Genomic DNA, 18,537 nt, shown 5'->3' with positions numbered 1-18,537 from the left:
GGTGGTCGTGGGAAAAATCTTACTTTGAACCGTTTCCCCACTGAACAGAATTTCTCCTTCCTGCCTGACATAACAGTCCCCAGGGTTTTCACCCCAAATCCTCGCCCAGATTTTGTTCGAACCTCCTGTCGTGCCAAGTCTAAAGAGCTGCTCGCCTCCGGACCCAGCTCAAGTGGGCTGCAAAGCGCTGGGGAGGCACAACCCAGCCCCGTTCTCCCCAAATCCAGCAAGCCAAGAAGTTGCAATCCCGTCTCTCTTCAACAGCCGCACGACCCGCAGCATGTCCTTTCTCCACCAGTCCAGCAAGAAGCCCCAACACGCAGGTCTCCTCCTGCTGCGGACCAGTTTCTGGCCAAACCTAGCGGAAAAATGACCCAAGAGCAGCCTCGCACACCAAGACGACATTCAGTCTTCCAAGATACCCTCCACGCCAAGCACTTGCAATGCTGCGCTCCCCACAAATAAAGACCCAGGGGCTATGAAACCATAAAATGTAAAGAGCCTGCCATTTCTTTGTCTTAAAGTAGCAAGGCAGAGCAGGTCTTCCCGAACACCATCATCCTACGCAGCCTGAAGAGTTCACGGCGAGAGCCCGGGCGGCACGTCTCCACGTCAACCTGAAAAATTTCCCCCCTGGCCTTCCCAGCGCGGCGTATTGATGGAGCCGGGAGACGTTAGTGCTGACCCAGCAGCCAGGCGCGTTCCTCAGATCAGTTTTATGCCAGCCTTTAAAACCCAATGTCATTTTTCAAATTAAAAAAAAAAAAAAAAAAAAAAAAAAAAAAAAAAAAGAGGCAAAAGTCAGAGAAGCTTTGCTGGACCAAATTGATTATCTGCGAGACAGTAAAGGATTGTTCCCCGCGGCCTGTTCTCGACAGCCTGTCTCCGGTAGAAGACCAATTAGGCAAGTTTCTATCCACCCTCACCCTTGAAACCTCTCGGCCCGTATTTCTTCGCTCTGTCCCAGACACATCCTCAGTAGACACTATCTCCTCCGAGAGCCACATCCAGCTCCCGCAGCCACCCTTGGAGAACCTACGCGGCTCCTTTGGTCCTGCCTCGGAAATCAATCCCCATTCCTACCTCTTTTATCGCCGCCACCCTGCACGCTCTCCTCCATTTGTCAATATTCTTTTCTCTTTCAAAGAGACGCTCCAAAGAGAGACGAAAAAATACAGTTTTGTTGCAATTCTATATTCTCTTCCTCATGCCTGTAAGGATACTGGTTTGCACTGTGTTGAAAGGTACCAATAACATCTCTATCTAAAGTACATTCAAGCAAGAATTGGCTAAAAATGTTCCAACAGAAGAGTTTTCAAAGCATCTCCATTTTCCAATGGAAAATTATCAAAAGGTTCAGCTTCGACTACATGGGCTACGCTTAAGGAGAAGATGAAAAGTCAAGACGATGACACCAAGCCAAGACGTTTTCAGAGAGTTTTACATCATGAGACGCTCTAATATCATACCTATTAACAGAAATAAATTCAAAATCAGTGCCCCAGGAGACGGGGGGGGGGGTATGAATTTCAACCAGACTTAACCCACCTCCCGAAAGCCAGAACTGGGATGGAGAACCAGCCCTTTCCCAAACAGAAGGTAGACCTTCTCCACGCCCGATGCCAAGGAGTGCAAAGCGCTTTGGCAGACGGCCATGCTGATGAAGATGAGCACATCAAAGGGCTAATTCCAACTCCAAGGAACCATAAATAGAATCGACAAGGTTGGAAGGGACCTTTCAGATCATCGAGTCCAACCGTCAACCTAACTCCGACAAAACCCATCACTAAACCATATCTCTAAGCACCACGTCTGCCTGGCTTTTAAATCCCTCCAGGGATGGCGACTCCACCACTTCCCTGGGCAGCCTCTTCCAATGCTTGGCAACCCTTTTGGTGAAGAAATTTTTCCTAATATCCATCCTAAACCTCCCCTGGTGCAACTTGAGGCCGTTTCCTCTCATCCCATCGCCTGTTCCTTGGGAGAAGAGACCGACCCCCCCTGGCTACCCCCTCCTTTCGGGGAGCTGTAGAGAGCGAGAAGGTCTCCCCTCAGCCTCCTCTTCTCCAGGCTGAACACCCCCAGCTCCCTCAGCCGCTCCTCACAGGACTCGTGCTCCAGACCCCTCACCAGCTCCGTTGCCCTTCTCCAGACACGCTCCAGCACCTCAATGTCTTTTTTGTGGTGAGGAGATTCTGTGAACTCAGATCAGGAAAACTGCGATCTCCATCTCAAAGATTACTTGCAATCTAAGTAAAGACAGAGAGGCAGATACAGAGGAAGACACAGAGGAAGAGAAGGGCACAGTGAAACACTGTGAGTCAATATGAAGGCACATAAATATTAACAATTTTATTTTTTTTTTTAAGAAAACCACCTATTTATTTAAACACATTCCTTTCTGGCATCACCCAAAAAAGCTAAGCTGAGACTAGGTCCTCACACGTAACACCTGGGAGGGAGCGGGCTGCCTAACGCCGGACGACATTCACCAACACTTTGCCACCCCCCAGGTTACAGAGAAGTCCTCGTGCTGCGATAAGAGAACGGGTCTCAAATGTGGAGGTGACAACGGCAACCCCTTCGCGCCAATTCCTGTCCCGCTCCAGCCAATTTTACTTCCCTCCCGGCCCCGGGACTGTCCTGCTCCCAGCGCTGCGCTCCCCCCCCGGCTCTCCGCGCTCACCCCTCGCTGTCCCGTCACCCAAAGGTGACGCCAAACAGCCCTGCCAAATTCAGCGGCAGCACCAAGGCGACTTTTGGCCGCTGGCGCTCTGCCGATGTGGTCTATCAATCCCAGGAGACAAGGCTATGTGCTGCAAAAAAAATAAAAAATAAAATAAAAAAAATAATAAAAAGGACCTAGGTACCCGCATCCCATCTCAGCCTCCTAAATCAAAAAGATGAGGCAACAAAAAGCCCTGCAAGAGCTGCTGGCTACCGCCAAAGGAGCCGCTTCTCCGCAAGCATTAAGCTCCCAAATTAAATAAGGTGAAAAGAGCATCCCACGAGCCCACATCACGCGCGCTGGCCCAGCTTTCCTTCCTCCATGGATTTATTTAGCATCTCTTAAACTCCCCAGAGCGACTGGAAGGGCCGGTGTGGCACCAGCGGGCGACGCTCCTGGACCACGCTCTTCTCCATCAGCAGCTCAGTGACTCTTAATTGCTGCGTTGCGGATGGGCAACCTCCGAGCCGGCCCACCTCGATTTTTATTCCCCAGCCTAATTGCGGTCACAACCACCTCAACAACCAACCCCGCAGGGCAACTAGAATACCTCGCTTCAGCGCAAGGAACAACTGACCCCCAAACACAACATTAAATCGCCCCAAATCCCTCTTCGGGAGCCAGCCCGTCTTTCACAGCCAGCATCACTTCGGGCAGTACCGTTCGGTCCTAATTTCTCCTTGGATTCTTTGATGCTCACTAACACTAAATTAGTAATATTACTTAACGGCGCTGCAGCCCGGGGAGGAGAGCGGGGACTTGGCTCTGCCGCTTTAATGAGCGAGACCGAATCCAACTGGCTCCGCTCGCGGTTCCCTCAAATGGCACTTGTACAGAGCGGGAGCGCGTTTAAAGCTTCGGCCCCACATCAGCATAATTAAACGCAACCCGCTTCCCTGCCGAAAGCAACAGCCCCAGCAAAGCCGGATTTCGGTTACGTTTGGAAGCGGCGCTGAAAATTAAAAGTCATCAAAACAGAAACACAAGGGAATAGGGGCCTGAAAAGGAAGCGGGTAGAACGGGTTTGCTTGGCGTCGAGTGAGCAGAATTCCCCAAGCAAACAAAACCACACGGACGCGCACACGCACACGCGCTGAAATTACTGCGCCATTAGTTACACGGCGCTTACAGCTACTCCAAGCCTCGGCCCATCCAAGCTGGCGGCACAGTCACAACAAAACCCGACGCAAACCCAGTGCTGGAAATGTCTCATTAATTCAGTTTGATGAGTGTCAGCTTATTATCTGGTGGAGAAACAGCAAAATAACTCCCCCCCCGCCTTAAAAACATACAAGAATCATTTCAAAACTGCACTTTTCTGCAGCATCCAGGTCTCTGTGTGACTGCAAACCCCTGAAGTCTCTGTTCTGGGAATAAATAAAAGTGTTTAAAAATTAAATGGCAAACATATAAAACCACTAATCGCCTGCCGAGCCTTTGGAGCGGCCCCATAAATCAGAGCCTTCCCCAGGGCTTGTTTCACCAAGGATGAGGAGGATGAGGAGGGAAACCTGCCTCCTTCCTCCCCCCCCCACCAAAACCCAGCTCTTCCCCTTGCGACGGGCAGGTCACCAGCTACAGCAGGGCCCAAGTTTGATTTGGGAAGTTATTAAATCAGGATGAGGCAATTAGCCCATAAATCCCAACCCCTGGGCTGTATTAATAACTTGCTCAGAAAGAAAAAAAAAAAATAAAAAAAAAAAATAAAAAAAAAAAATAAATCAATAAGCACAGGACAGGACAACCAAGAGAAATATTTTGGAAACAAAAGAGCTCAGCGGAATAAATCGGACCCCCCGAATTCAAGCGATGCGGAGCAAAACAATCGTCCGCTCCATCCCGGTACTCAGTTACAGATAGATGGGGCCGTTCCCGCAAGGGAAAGCAAATACCGCCTTTAATCATGAAACTGCCCAGTTCTGACAGGTTTATATACAAAATCGGACGTAGTTTCTGAAGGACACCGGCTGAAGAGCAGTTCCCTTGGAGTCACGGCGACAGTCGTGCAACGGCGCGGCTTTTCGGGCCAGCTGAGGGAAATAAGTAAACCCACATCTACTGAGGGGCACGAGACTCCAATCTCACCCATACACAACCGTCCTCACCCCCCACCCCGGAAAACGCCGCGCACAGCGACCAAAACCGGCCACGCACAGGCCAGAATAATTCAAATCGGAGCGCTGATGAAGAAGCTGAAGGCGCCCAACTCGAATGGGTTTTGTCCTGCACGCACCGAAGTCCATAAATCAGCGCAAACCCCCAATGTGTTGACACAGCTGGGGGAGCAAAAACCGCGGCGCCGCCTACACGTGTCGGTTTTGCTGCGCTCCTCCTCAAGTAGCTCGTTCACGTCACAGAAGGGCAAGTGCCGCCGTCCCCTGATGGTGTAAGCGAAGGGAGGTTGAAAGGAGAAGCAATTTTCTTCTACGAGATGCACTAATAGGGTCGGAATGAATAAAAGGAGACGAGCGCTCCCATCCAGAGCCTCTTCTTCCGCTTCAGATCTAAGGAAGGACTTGTTTGCTCAAAAACATGTCTGGTTTGGTCTTTTGTTTTGTTGTTTGTTGTTTTGGTTTTGGTTTTTGTTTTTTTTTACCCAATGAAAGATATAACCCGGCAAGCATTACCTCCCACTTGCCTTTTAAGACACAAAAATTCTTTTTGAGCATCTGAGGAGATACAAAAAAAAAAAAAAAAAAAAAAAACAAACCTGCAAAATACTCTTTGCGCTATCATTTATTCAGTTTGCACTTGATCTTTTTCACCTGCTTTGCTTCACGTCTGTGCCCAGTTCAAACCGCAGCGTTTTCTTGCCCCTTCTTGGTGTTATTTCCTCCCAACTCGGAAGAAAAGCAGAAGCTTCGAGTAACCCAGACCCAAAGGGATGCCCGGGGCTGTCTGACTCTCGGCACCTCGCAGCAAAACCCCGAGCCCCGCGTTTGGTACCCCCTATCCCAGCGACGTTCCCCCCGCAGGGACCTCTCCAGACACACGCCGGACCCCAGGGAAGTTGTTTCCAGCATCTCCCCCCAAAAAACATCTCCTCTTCACTAGGGATTCACAGGTGGAAAAGCTCCTCAGCCTTTGCTCAAGGACAACGCAGAGGTCGCTCTCTTTTGCTTTAGAACAGAGAGGGGGAAGGACGTGCCGTGACGGAGGGAGCTGGCACTGACACCCCACCCCCCCTCACCCCGCTTCCCGCAGCAGCCTGGCGCAGGGAAGGCTCGGAGGGCTCCCATCGCCCTCCACCGCGGTGTCTGCACACCCTTTGGGATGGGAAGGGGGGGCGGGGGGAACCTCCCCCGTACGCTACCTGCTTCCCCGGGCGAGTGGTTCCACGCGACGGCGCAGGTCTCGGAAGAGAGATGGGGAGGGCTCCCCTGCGCCCCGGCATGCTGTGAGCTCCCAGGGCACAACCGTCTCCTGCCACCCCCCCCCCCCTTCAGATCCCATCTGTGCGGGATGGCTGGAGAAGACCACATTAATTAGCCCTCCCCAGTGATATAGAACAGCTGCTGCAGAGCATTGAGGAACCAGTTCCATCAAACAGAGCCTGCCCTTAACTCCTGCATCCCTCCCCACAGCATCCTTTGCCCAGGTCAAGCCGAAACAGGCTTTACGTTTCTTGGGACAACGTGAATCACGTCGCCTTGGAACAAGAGTTCATTAAAACCCGCAGTCAGGCCCTACTGACGACTAGCAAACATCGTCACACTTGTAAACTGGGGAGCTGGAAGAGGCAGGCAGCTTTCCACAGCCCAGAGGCTGAGTGCCTGTTTCTGCCGACTGCTCCCAAATTTCCTTACACCACTGTACAGCTGTACAGGTTTGCAGACTTGTCCAGCTAGAAAAGCCCTGTCTCAATACGATTTTTTTATTTTTTTTTTTTTTTTTTACAAGCGTGCCGTTTCTGCTCGTCTTCGCGGCAGCGTATGCGAACTCAAACCACTCCTGGGCAGCTCCCTTCATCCCGCAGGGATTTTCTCTCTCCTCCCCTTTACAATTTAGCAGCCAGCTAGGCTGATGTGACAACTCCAAAGAGACGACATCCTTTGATTTTAGGTATGCATCTCAGGCAGCGCTTCCAGCACAGGGAATTCAACTCCTTTCCTGCGCGCGGAGCAGCAACAGCTCAAACTAGTTATCTCTCCCCGCAGACACCAGCACCACTAACAGCAGCAAGAGTATTTAATCACAGCATATACCTCTCCCCCCCGGATATCTGCAGAGATTAGAAGAGCAGAATATTCCAGCACAATAAACACCCAGCTGCTATCAACGAAGTACGAAAGGGTCACTCGAAAGAGTCCGGTTTCAGCTCTCATTTCGAGCTATTACGATTCAATATCTCCTCTCACCGCACCGTAGCTTGCAAACGGTCCCACGGGAATTTTTCTCACGCAGAGATACTCTCGGTGGTTTGTAAAACAGTGCCTTAAGTTTAGGGGTCTGTTCCCATCGCAGAGCCCAGGGGCGTCGGCGCCCCCACAAAAGGGGCTGGGAGCTTTCTAAAAGGTACAGCTGGCAGCTCCACTTAACAGAGCTTGTCATTTGCGACGCAAATCCCGCTGCCCAACACCCCCCAGCTGCGCAGGGCGCAGCTCAACGAACCCACCGGGCAGCAGCCGGAGCGGGCGGCAAGCGGGGAGCCCCGCGGCCGGGGTTGCCAGCCCCCACCTCCCCACCGCGATGGAGCCCAAACGGGGGCTACCCTGCACCCGCAGCCGGAGCCCGCCAGGGGAAACTTTGTTTCCTAGCCAGAATTGGAAAAAGTCGAGATGCAACTATGCTGAGAGCAACAGGGAAAATGTGACAGAAGTACCTGGGATGGCCGCAGAATTTATTAATTATTTTTTTTTTAAGTTAACAATAAAAGGGCAGCGAGCCCCCCGCTGCTGATGGCCAGAGTTAACACAAAAGCTTTGGTCCAGAGAAGAAATAAGCGCTCAGGGAAGCGGCTCCAGGGGCAGCGATCTGCCGGGGAGCTTTGAGGGGGGGGCTACAAGGAGGACTTGCCACCGCTGCGGCCGCGGTGGCCCGGCCCGCGCAGGGACCCTCCGCCGGTCCCCAAACGCCCCGAGCAGCGGGACCCGCCACCGCGGGAAATACGCGCAGCCGGCGGCGGGGGCAGAGACCGGACCGGTACCGGGGAGGAGGCGGGGGCTGACCCCGGACCGACGTGGGGGGAGACTGGACCGGTACCGGGGAGCCCGGGGGACGGCGATGGAGAGAGCCCGGACCGGCACCGAGTGAAGGGGGGCCCCCGACCGGTGCGGGGGGAGCCCGGGGAGCGGCGAGGGGAAGAGACCGGAGCAGCAGCTGGGGGGGAGCCCGGACTGACACGGGGGGGTGGCGGCAGGGAGAGCCCGGACCAGCAGAGGGGGTGTCCGAACCGGCAACGGGGGACGGCGGGGGGGGGCCTGGACCGGCACCGGGGGGGGAGAGGGAGCCGCGGACCGGCACGGGGGAAGAGGGGCAGCCCCGGACGGGAGCCGGGGAAGAGGGGGGGAAGAGGAGGGAGCCCCGGACCGGCGCCGGGGGAGAGGGAGGGAGCCCCGCACCGACGGGAACCGAGAACTTCCCCGGCGACACTCACCGCGGAGAAGTTGTGCGGCCCGCAGAGCTCGCCGCGGTACTTGCAGGAGAGCAGCATGTCCTCCAGCTGGTGGCCCAAGCGGTCCATGAACTCGGCGCTGATGCCCTCGTAGTGCCGGGGGGGCAAAAAGAGGCGAAAATCGGCCAGTTTGGCGAACCAGCGGAGCCGCGCCTCGTCGCCCCGCAGCAGCTCGGTGAGGAGCGGCCGGGCGGTGCGGTTGGGCAGCAGCAACCCCAACCAGTGCCCGGCGTAGTAGAGATCCCCCTTGGAGAGGCGGGGGAAGCGCAGGGGGTTGTTGTTGCAGAGGGTGACGGCGGGGAAGGCCAGCTGCCGGCTCCAGCGGGTGCGCACCTGGGTGTGGGAGGGGAAGGCCAGCCAGTGCAGCAGCCGCTCGGAGGACCAGGCCAGCAGCAAGCCCAGCGCCGCGCCGAAGGCCAGCACCCACAGCGCCCGCCGCGCCGGCGCCGCCCGCCGCCGCACCATGTGCCGCAGCCCGTGCAGCCGCGTGCGCAGCGCCGGCGCCCGCCGCCGCCCCCGCGCCATGGGCGCTCCCCGCCGCCGCCGCCCGGGGCTCAGCGCCGCGCCATGCCGGGCTCCCCCCCCCCCCGCCCCGGGCAGCGGCACCGAACGGCGGGGGGAGCCGCCGAAAAAGGGGAGCCGCCGCCGCGCCGGCACCGAGCTGAGCGGCGGGCAGCAGTTCCGGCAGCGCGGCATGCCGGGCCCCGGTGGTGGTGCGGATGCTGCTGCTGCCTCCCCCACCGCGCCGCGGGGCGGCCGCACCCCCGCGGGGGGCAGCGGGGCGGCCCTGACCGTCAGGCGCCGGACGGGCCGCCCGCCTCACATGCTGCGGTGCGCCCCCCCCACTCCTGCCTGCACGCCCCCCCCCCCCAAGACTCGACACACCACTCCCCCCCTAAACACACAGCCCTCCAAACACACCCCTCCAAACGCACACCCCCGCCCCGAACACACACACCCGCTCCCAAACACCCCGAACGCACGCCCCCCCCAAACACGCACACACGCCGAACACCCCAAACACACACACGCACCCTAAACCCCCCCCCAAACACACACAAACCCCCTCAAACACACACAACTCCCCCCCCCAACAACCCCCTCCTCCAAACACACACACACCCCTCCTAAAACATCCACCCCCTAAAACCCCTTCTCACACCCCCCTCCTCCCCCGCCGGTACGGAGCACCGCCGCCTCCCCCCGCCCCGCCGCGCCCCGACCGCGGGGCTCGCTCTCGGCACCCTCGGTGCTCCCGGACACCAGCCGAGCCCCCAGAGGTCGCACCGGGACACCCCCCCCCCCCCCCGCCCCGATGCCGCTCGGCGGGGTGAGCGCTGCGAGTTACCCCCCCCCCCCCCCCCGCCCAACCCCGACCCCCCCTATCCCCTCGCCGCGTTCCGCCCGCCCCCCCCGGCGCTCATGCTGCCCCCGCCGTGCCGCTGCCCCTCCGTTTCCCCGGGGACAGCCCCGGTCCGCGCGCGAGGAGGAGGAGGAGGAGGAGGAGGAGGAGGAGCGGGACGAAGCTTCCCCGAGGGGCGAGCCCCGCCGCTCGGCGCCGGCCGCGCTGGGGGGGCGGAGGGAGGGATGCTCGGCCCCGATCGCGGCGTTGCTTGGCTGGAGTAGCCCCCTCCTTCCTTCCCCCCACTATTTATCCTCCCCCCCCCCCCCCTCCACTCCTTTCCCCGGCAGAACAGCTCTGCTCGCAGCTCCCGGACCGCCGCCGGCCCTGGCCGGGCTTTGGGGAGCCCCCCCTTCACCCCCCCTTCCCTCCCTCCCTCCCTCCCTCCCTCCCTCCTCCAGCCGGAGTTTGTTTTTCTGCTTTTCAGCATCCCCGAGGGAAAACATGGTATCACAGACACAAGCAAATCCAGGCAGGGTTTGCAGCCCGCTCTTGGTAGCGGTTGCTTTCCGGGGAACGCGGTTAATTTTTTAATTTCTTTTTTTTTTTTTTTCCTTTTTTTTTGGAGGAGGAGGGAGGGGGGAGGCTTGCTTTTTGCTTTCCGTAGCGAAGCTGCTCCGCGGTCCTCCGCTTCCATGAAAGATGAGTGGAAACGCGGAGAAACACGCTCCCCGAAGCATCGGCATCCCGACCCTGGCGACACATTCGCCCGTGTCACGCCGAGAGACCTTTTGGGGACGGAGGGCTCATTTTGCCCTGCATCGGACACATAAAAAAAGCCCCTTTTCCCCAACCCCTTGACGAGACGGCAATAACTTGTGGTAAATGCCGGCGTCTCATCGGGTTTCTCAGCTCTGATCTCCGAAAAGCAGCTCGCCGTTACCTTCATTTTGATTTCGAATAGTACCAAGAAGCATTCCTATAATTGCGTCCAATTAAGCTGTAAGTGGCGATAACCGCTTTGAATCCCTTCTGATCTATTTATTTATTTATTTATTTCCCTCTGAATTCATTTTCCATGTGCATATTGATCCGTTGTGTGTTTTTACCCAATAGATGGAGCCGTTACAGCCTGGTTATCTCCAGCCTCTTTCAGAGAGTTTTCTTTTTTTACCGTGGCAAAGCCGCAAACGTGCAGCAAACCCCCAAAATCCCACTCCTGGGATTCTTCCCACTGGGAAAAAGGTGTTTGAGGGACCCCGAGCTTGTCCCCAAGTCCCCCCCGCTGGAGTTGGTGACCTCAGTGATTTGCACAAACACGTCGATGTGGGCTCCGCTTGACTCCCCCAAATGACTTTGATGGTTTGCGGTGCCCCTGCTCGCTTGTGTCCGCGCCCCGCGGGAGCTTTGCCATTTTTTAGCACGGCTCGTAAGCGTCAAATCCTTTTCAAAGGCAGGAAGATGGCCATGACCTTTCTTAAACCGAACGGGAAAAGGCCAGAAGTCACTATATTCGCGATAACGTGATGTCTAGTAGCTCCCATCGAGCCTCCCCGCCTGGTTTCCGAGCGGATCTCGGCTTTTTTTCCTGCCGCCTGTTGAAATCAGTGGGAGGTTTTTTTCCCCTTGGCTCACTCGCGGGATAATAAACATCCAAACCGCTTCGCCACGAGGCGGTCTGAGATTGTTCTACCCGCGTTATATTGACAGAAACCCAAGGAAATAAAAGGTGCCTGGCTATAAACATCCTCAAATATTCCCTCCCCCGCAAACCTCATCGCCGCCTTGCAGCAAAGGCGGTCTTGGACGGTGCCAAGTTCCCCGGCAGAGCCCGGGCTGTGGGTTGTGCCTGGCCGCAGAAACACGCCGCAGCCCTGGGCTTTCTCCACTTGCTTATTTTCATCCTCTTCCCTTTCCCTAAAGGGTTTTTCACTTGTTTGGGTTTTTTTAAAGGGTGAAGGAAAGTTTGCGTGGAAAGCTGCTTTTTTCCCCTTAAATGCGCTTACTCCAAGTTACTTGCTCCAATCTGATCCAATGAGCAAATCAGTCCGACGTATCACAGGGAAGTGACTTTTCTTAATTTAAATAAAGAAGAAAAAATTAAAAAAAAAAAAAGAAAAAGCTGACGGTAAACAGGAGAAAAACCAACTTCATCCCAAACTGGAATTCAAAAGCTTCCCCGCGAAAACCTACATAGACAAACCAGACAAAACCTGACCATAACGCTCCCAGCTGATGCTGGTGTGACGCCTCGCGCTGCCCCGGCCACCCACCCTTGGGAAACCATCGCTGTTTTTTTTAATTTATTGGGGAAAACAGCTCCCGTTACCCGCTCACCCCGTGCACGTGCTTCATCAGCGTCCCGCTTAATTCTTTACGCAGCCAGAGCAGCTTAAAAGCTTATTGGGCTTAACGCATGGAAGGAATAATAGAGCCGGAATCAATAAATATTGCTTATTAATCAACAAGCCACTTTTAAAATTATCCCTTGGGGTGGGTGAGTTTGCTACTTCTGTTGGAGAACAGAGTTTGGATGGAGAGAAAACTATACGGGAGAAATTCCGTGAATCACTTCGGGCGAATCCTGCCATTCTCCCCCCCCCCACAAGACGTAACCTGCGTGCCCCTGAAAGGTACAGAAAAGACAAATATTCCGCAATTTTTTTCTAAACCAAAAGCACTGCCTTCTTTGAAACTTCATTTTCATTTCAAACGTCGACTCAGGTTAAGACAAAAAGGATTAAATAAAAGCTTTAAACCCCCTGGAAAGTAAACCGTAATACTTCCTTCCAGCTGGACTCTTTTATGATTATTATTTAATTCATCCCATAGGGGAGTAAAAGGAGTGAAAGTTCAACCCCGAACACTCCCGGCTCTCGGTGTTATTGACAAGCTGAAAAACCCACAGCCCCCCTGTCTGCCGGGGCCCGGACACCCCCGGCAGAGCGAGATGCCGAGTTAAAAGCTTGGGTCCAGAAACGTGCAGGATCCTGCACGTGGGTCGGGGCAATCCCAAGCCCAAGTCCAGGCTGGCCGGAGAATGGCTGGAGAGCAGCCCCGAGGAGAAGGACTTGGGGGTGTTGGTGGGTGAGAAGCTCAACACGCCCCGGCACCGTGCGCTGGCAGCCCAGAAACCCCCCGCAGCCTGGGCTGCATCCCCAGCAGCGTGGGCAGCAGGGCGAGGGGGGGATTCTGCCCCTCTGCTCCCCTCGGGGGAGACCCCCCTGCAGCGCTGCCTCCAGCTCTGGGGCACCAACAGCAGAAGGACACGGAGCTGTTGGAGCGGGGCCAGAGGAGGCCCCGGAGATGCTGGGAGGGCTGGAGCCCCTCTGCTGTGGGGACAGGCTGAGAGAGCTGGGGGGGTTCAGCCTGGGGAAGAGAAGGCTCCGGGGAGACCTTGGAGCCCCTTCCAGTCCCTAAAGGGGCTCCAGGAAAGCTGGGGACGGACTCTGGATCAGGGAGGGGAGCCATGGGATGAGGGGGAAGGGTTTTAACCTGGAAGAGGGGAGATTGAGATGAGATCTGAGGAAGAAATTCTTTGCTGTGAGGGTGGTGAGCCCCTGGCCCAGGTTGCCCAGAGAAGCTGTGGCTGCCCCATCCCTGGAGGGGTTCAAGGCCAGGTTGGACGGGGCTTGGAGCAACCTGGGCTGGTGGGAGGTGTCCCTGCCCAGGGCAGGGGGTGGCACTGGGTGGGCTTTAAGGTCCCTTCCCACCCAAACCACTCTGCGGTTCTATGAAACGTGAATTTGGCGGAAGAGGTTCCGAGGTTTCAGGGCTCGGCTGGCAGGGCTGCAGCTCCACTCCACCCCTGTGAGCGGGAGTCAGTGCATCCCAGGGGATTTATGGGATTTATTCCGTTGCTCAGTTCTGCAGAGCAATTCCTGGTGGGCGAGTGGGCAGCAGATTTACCCCCGGTTCAGCGCCACGACGAGTTACGAATTGGTGGTAACAGCATGATTGTACCCGGGATGAGGATCAGCTTCGCAAAAGCTGCAATATCTTCTGGTTTATAGCGGGTTTAGTCCCTAAAAGCAGGAAGTGAGATTCCAGGGATGGGATCAAAGGGTGCAGGACTCTGATTGCCACCTTGCAAAGGGTTTGATTTTAGCTCTCAGGAGCTCAAGCCAAGGAGAACGGGGCTCAGATACCGAAAGGGTGGTTGTCCCCAAGTAGGAGGTTCAAGTCACCATCGTTGGTCAGCAAAGGGACCGTGACTCCCTGTACAGAAGGTACACTGGAGCTGGTGCCACTGGAGCTGCTGGTACGGAAAGCAAAGGCTGAGCCCCACCGGGCAGCCGGGAAAGCTGCCGGCTTGGCTGGGATGCGATTCGGGCACCGATTCCCACCGAGCCACCCCGGCGGGACAGATCTGTTGGTGCAGCCCCGCGGGCTGGAGGATCCCAGAATCCCAGAAACCCAGACCAGCCGGGGCGGGAAGGGCCCTCTGGAGATCACCCCCTCCAACCCCCGGCCAGAGCAGGGTCACCCAGAGCAGGTGGCACAGGAACGCGGCCAGGCGGGGTTGGAATGTTTCCAGAGACGGAGACTCCCCCACCTCTCTGGGCAGCCTGTGCCAGGGCTCTGCCACCCTCACAGCAAAGAAGTTCCTCCTCCTGTTGAGATGGAACTTCCCAGGGGCAAGTTTGTGCCCGTTACCCGTTGTCCTGTATCTCAGAGCAAAACGTGGCGCTCCTCCGCCGAGTTCCGCCAACACCCATCCTTCCAGAAGAATTTTCTGCTTTGCCTAACTGCTGCGAAAACAACTCCTGCCGAAGCCACCGTGTTATGAGAAAGTCATAAAACACTTGGAAATAGGGGTTTCCATGGAAGCTGCCATCTCAGCCTTAATTCTATCGCGGCTGCCTCAAATCCCATGGTACGTGACAAACCCGCCCCGGCGCGATCCGAGGCCAGCGCAGCTTTGGGTGCTGCCACCCCGCAAACACCACCTTCATTCCGTAGGGGGCTTGGGGTTTTGGTTTTGGGGTTTTTTGTTGGTTTTTTTTTTGCTTTTATTTGATTTTCCTTGAAAATAAAATTATTGAACTGCCAGCCGTGAAATTCTCCGAATTAATTGAGGATTCTCAGAGCAGAACCCTCCGAGGTACAGCCCTGCACTACGTCTCTTATAGGGATTTTTCTGTGCCTGCCGTGTTTCGGGGCTGCGTGTTTTTAACGTAGGGAGGTGAAATACTTGATCCGTAATAAAATATTGAAGGCACAGAAATAATATGCCAGTAGCCTATTTCTTTATCTGCTGCGTGCATTCCGGCATCAGCAGAGTAGTAAAACAGTTTGCATTTTACAGCTCTGCTTTCAGATCCAGAAATAGGGAAACTTTTGATATCTCATTTTCCGTGCCTCGTGCGTGTATAAGAAAAAAAACACAAAACAAAACAAAACAAAACAAAACCCAAACCTGAGGGAGATCAAACGGACGCCCAAGCGAATAAAGATGCCGCTGCTTTTCTGGGGATTACACTGGGACTCGCAGCGCGGGAAAAGCGAATAAAAGTGGGGTTTTCTAGGGTTGTGCAGGAGGCTGCTAAGGATTGATTACAAAGACTTTAGGAGGAGCCACATCTCAGCCTGGGGGGGGGTAGGCGGGGGGCAGGACCCGTCTGTGAGTCCCCTGTAAAGGTGTCACATTTGCCCTGATGTCCCTTGTGGGTGGGGGAGTCCCCCCATCCCCACACGTTTGAAAGGATTTACTCCCCCTCCCGCCCGGTTTTTTGGAGGGGGCACTGAGGCGTGTGGCTGGAAAGGGCTGGTCCACGGGCTTAAAATACATCTAAAGAACAGCCGTCGATTTCCAAAGGTCCTGTGCAGGGCCCCAGACGACAGGGCTGTCCCATGCCCCGTTAGCAGAGTTCAGTTGAATTGGCATTTCCCGACGCCACCATTATTCACTCCTTTTCCTTGAGGGAACAAAATGGTTTACATATACGCGTGTATATATATGCCCGCGTATATATAAGTATATAGATTTTTCTTCTGCAGGTAGAAAAGAGGAACGATTTTAATCTATTTTAAACTTCTCAGCTGGCATCCTCCCAATTATCTCCCTTTTTTTTCTTTTTTTTTTTCTTTCCTGTTTTCCATTTCACCACTGAAGAAAAGAGGAGAGGGAGCGAAACAAATGAAAATACCTCCTGATTTCTTAAGAACTAATTTTAACATGAATCCTTTTGAGCAAATTAAAAAGCAAAGTTTTCACAGCTTCTTAATAATCAGTAAGCTCCTTTTCTCTTGCGCTCAATAAATCTGTCCTCCAGCGTGGAGCATCTTGTACCCACCGCTACCCCGGTCACAACGGAACGTGGGGACAACCCACCTCCTGCTGCAATGCTCTCCACGCGGTTTGGTGGCCCTGTGGCCACCATCCTGCTGGCCAGAGGTGTGAGGGCTGACCAGGAGCCTCCCCTCCGCCCCTGGGTCGCCCCAACGCTTGGCCAGTGGCAAAATTTAAGCTGGGCCACGGTGAGCCGTGGGGAGGGCCAGACAGCACCCTGCGAGCGGGAGCAAATCACTGCTGCTCTCTCCGGGGGATGCTAAGAAAATGGGGAGAGAAACAGCCAGAAGAGGAGACTGGTACCCGATACCCCACTTTTGGCACACTTCTCCCACGTTAACTGGCCCTGTCGGAGTTATCCTGCATCCGTCCATCCCACCACGAAGCAGGGAGATGAGAAAAGAGAAAGCAACGCCTCTAAAAAGGAGCCCTGTAAGACGGCAGGGGAGATGCATGAGACACAGCCAGAGGCTGGAGAAATTATTCCATCTTCAGGAGGACACAAAAGAAAATGGAATATTACCTCCTTTGCGGAGAGATGGTCTGTGTCTCCGAACTCCAGAGCCTTGGGGCGGCTCTTCGCGGAGCGGTGCTGCAGCCGTGGTTTTATGTTGTCATTTATTTTGGGGTTTTTTGTGGTTTTTCCCCCCCCGCCCCTGTATATAAAGGGCTGAAGTCTGCGGGGAGTCGCCTGGCATTTCGCTGGGTGAGCTCCTGCTATTTTAGCTCCCGTCTTTATTTCTGATGGGCTGCGCGGCGCGCGAGCGATGTTGTCGCTGCTTCGCTCGGGTGTTTAATCACGCTCCGAAGCTTTTTACCGCTTTGTGTACACCGCCACAGGAGACGTTCTGGCTTAATTAAAAGAGAATCTAGGGAAAGAAAAAAAAAAACCTAAAAAAAAAACCAACCCCAAAACAAACCCCTCTAAGCTCACTTTACTATTCAAATCTGTGTAATTCAGTGCTTTGGTGCCGGGCTGTGTGTCCGTTGAGCTGGTCCGTATGTCACCTACACCTCCACATGTGGTACTGGGATGCGATGGTGGGAAGCGGGGACCCCCAGCTCCCCTGTCTTGGGGGGATAATTCTGGATACTACCTGGGCACAAGCCTGGCGTGTGAAAGTGGATCTGGAGCCTCTTCTGGACCTGACCTCAAATCTCACATTCCAAGGAAATTCCTGGCAAACGGGAGCTTGGAGCTTCACGTCGGGCATTTGGGGCTGAACGTGGCACCAGTACACCAGCCCCCGCGGTCACGCTAGGACGCCTCGGAGGAGGCCTGCTGAATATTTCATGTCATCTCCTCTGTCTGGAGAGAAAATTCCCCCCGCTACCTTAATTCCAGCCTTCCTGCCTCTGCTCAGCCCTTTCTTCGCAGGTTAAATTTACTGGACCCAGCAAATACAGAGGAAAGCTGCTCGGTGTTTAGATGCTGAAGGGGACTGAAAATTATATCTCTCCCAGGGAGGTTTGCTTCTAAATCAAGTTAAGGGAGCAATTTCTTAGGTTAATATTTATTCTTTGTCTTTCCTAGTTATTTGAAGGCTCTTCTGGGAGCCAGGTGGGAAATAGCCGTTTCTCCTCTTAAACCTGTTGCTGTTATTTCAAACACAAGCGAAGGCAAAGAGGCTGCCACAGCCCCGTGCTTTATGGCGGCAGGGAGGGAAGCAGGGAAAGGCAGGCTTCAAATACCGAAATGTTAAACGCAGCTGGGCCGGGACAAAAGGGGACAGTCACCTCTCGCATGAAGCAACATCAGCCTTTCATCCTGTAGCACCCTCACCACGTTTAGAGGCTCCTTTATTTGCTGGGTCGCCTGCTGGAAGGCAAATATTTCACTTTCTGGGCCAGTCTGGGGTCTCCCCATAGAGGCTTTGGCCAGAGTTTTAAGGATTTAAGAGTTTAAGGATTAAGCAGCCTTGGAGCGGTCCCACAAGCCAGGATCTGCTCCCAAAGCTGCCACCGAAACCTCCACGTCTACAGAATCCCAGAACCCCAGACCGGCCGGGGTGGGAAGGGCCCTCTGGAGATCATCCCCTCCAAGCCCCGGCCAGAGCAGGGTCACCCAGAGCAGGTGGCACAGGAACGCGGCCAGGCGGGGTTGGAATGTCTCCAGAGACGGAGACTCCCCCACCTCTCTGGGCAGCCTGTGCCAGGGCTCTGCCACCCTCACAGCAAAGAAGTTCCTCCTCCTGTTGAGATGGAACTTCCCAGGGGCAAGTTTGTGCCCGTTACCCCTTGTCCTGTCCCCGGGCACCACTGAGAAGAGCCTGGCCCCATCCTCCTGACACCCCCCCTTTCAGTATTTATCAGCGTTGATAAGATCCCCCCTCAGCCGTCTTTTTTCCAGACTGAAGAGACCCAAATCCCTCAGCCTTTCTCCATCAGAGAGGGGTTCCAGTCCCCTCAGCATCTCCAAATCTATTTGCTGCTGGGAACGATTCATGGCACAAGGAGTCGCATGACAATTTGCTGCTGCAAAAATTCTAATTTAGGGCTCTATTTCCTTTGTTCGTGGGCAATTGGCTCTGCGCGGAGACCGGGCATTGGAGGTCCACAGG

At 55.1% G+C, this 18,537-nt stretch overlaps 1 protein-coding gene across 2 annotated transcripts in view; it reads right to left on the bottom strand.

The window, feature by feature from the left end:
- Nucleotides 1-18,537, bottom strand: part of LOC134524341 (acid-sensing ion channel 2) — a 532,610-nt gene that overhangs the window by 106,133 nt on the left and 407,940 nt on the right. The window contains exon 1 of one of the 2 annotated variants that reach the window (XM_063354277.1): nt 8,325-9,214. The exons of the other annotated variant lie outside the window; for it this stretch is intronic. Within the exon in view, the coding sequence (XP_063210347.1) occupies nt 8,325-9,038 (714 nt within the window). The 5' untranslated portion in view covers nt 9,039-9,214. Of the gene's footprint in view, nt 1-8,324; nt 9,215-18,537 lie in introns of those variants that run through there. 2 annotated transcript variants of the gene reach the window in all.

This window comes from Chroicocephalus ridibundus, chromosome 17, assembly GCF_963924245.1.
Source record: "Chroicocephalus ridibundus chromosome 17, bChrRid1.1, whole genome shotgun sequence".
Taxonomy (NCBI): domain Eukaryota; kingdom Metazoa; phylum Chordata; class Aves; order Charadriiformes; family Laridae; genus Chroicocephalus; species Chroicocephalus ridibundus.
This window is presented reverse-complemented; position numbering and strand designations above follow the sequence as displayed.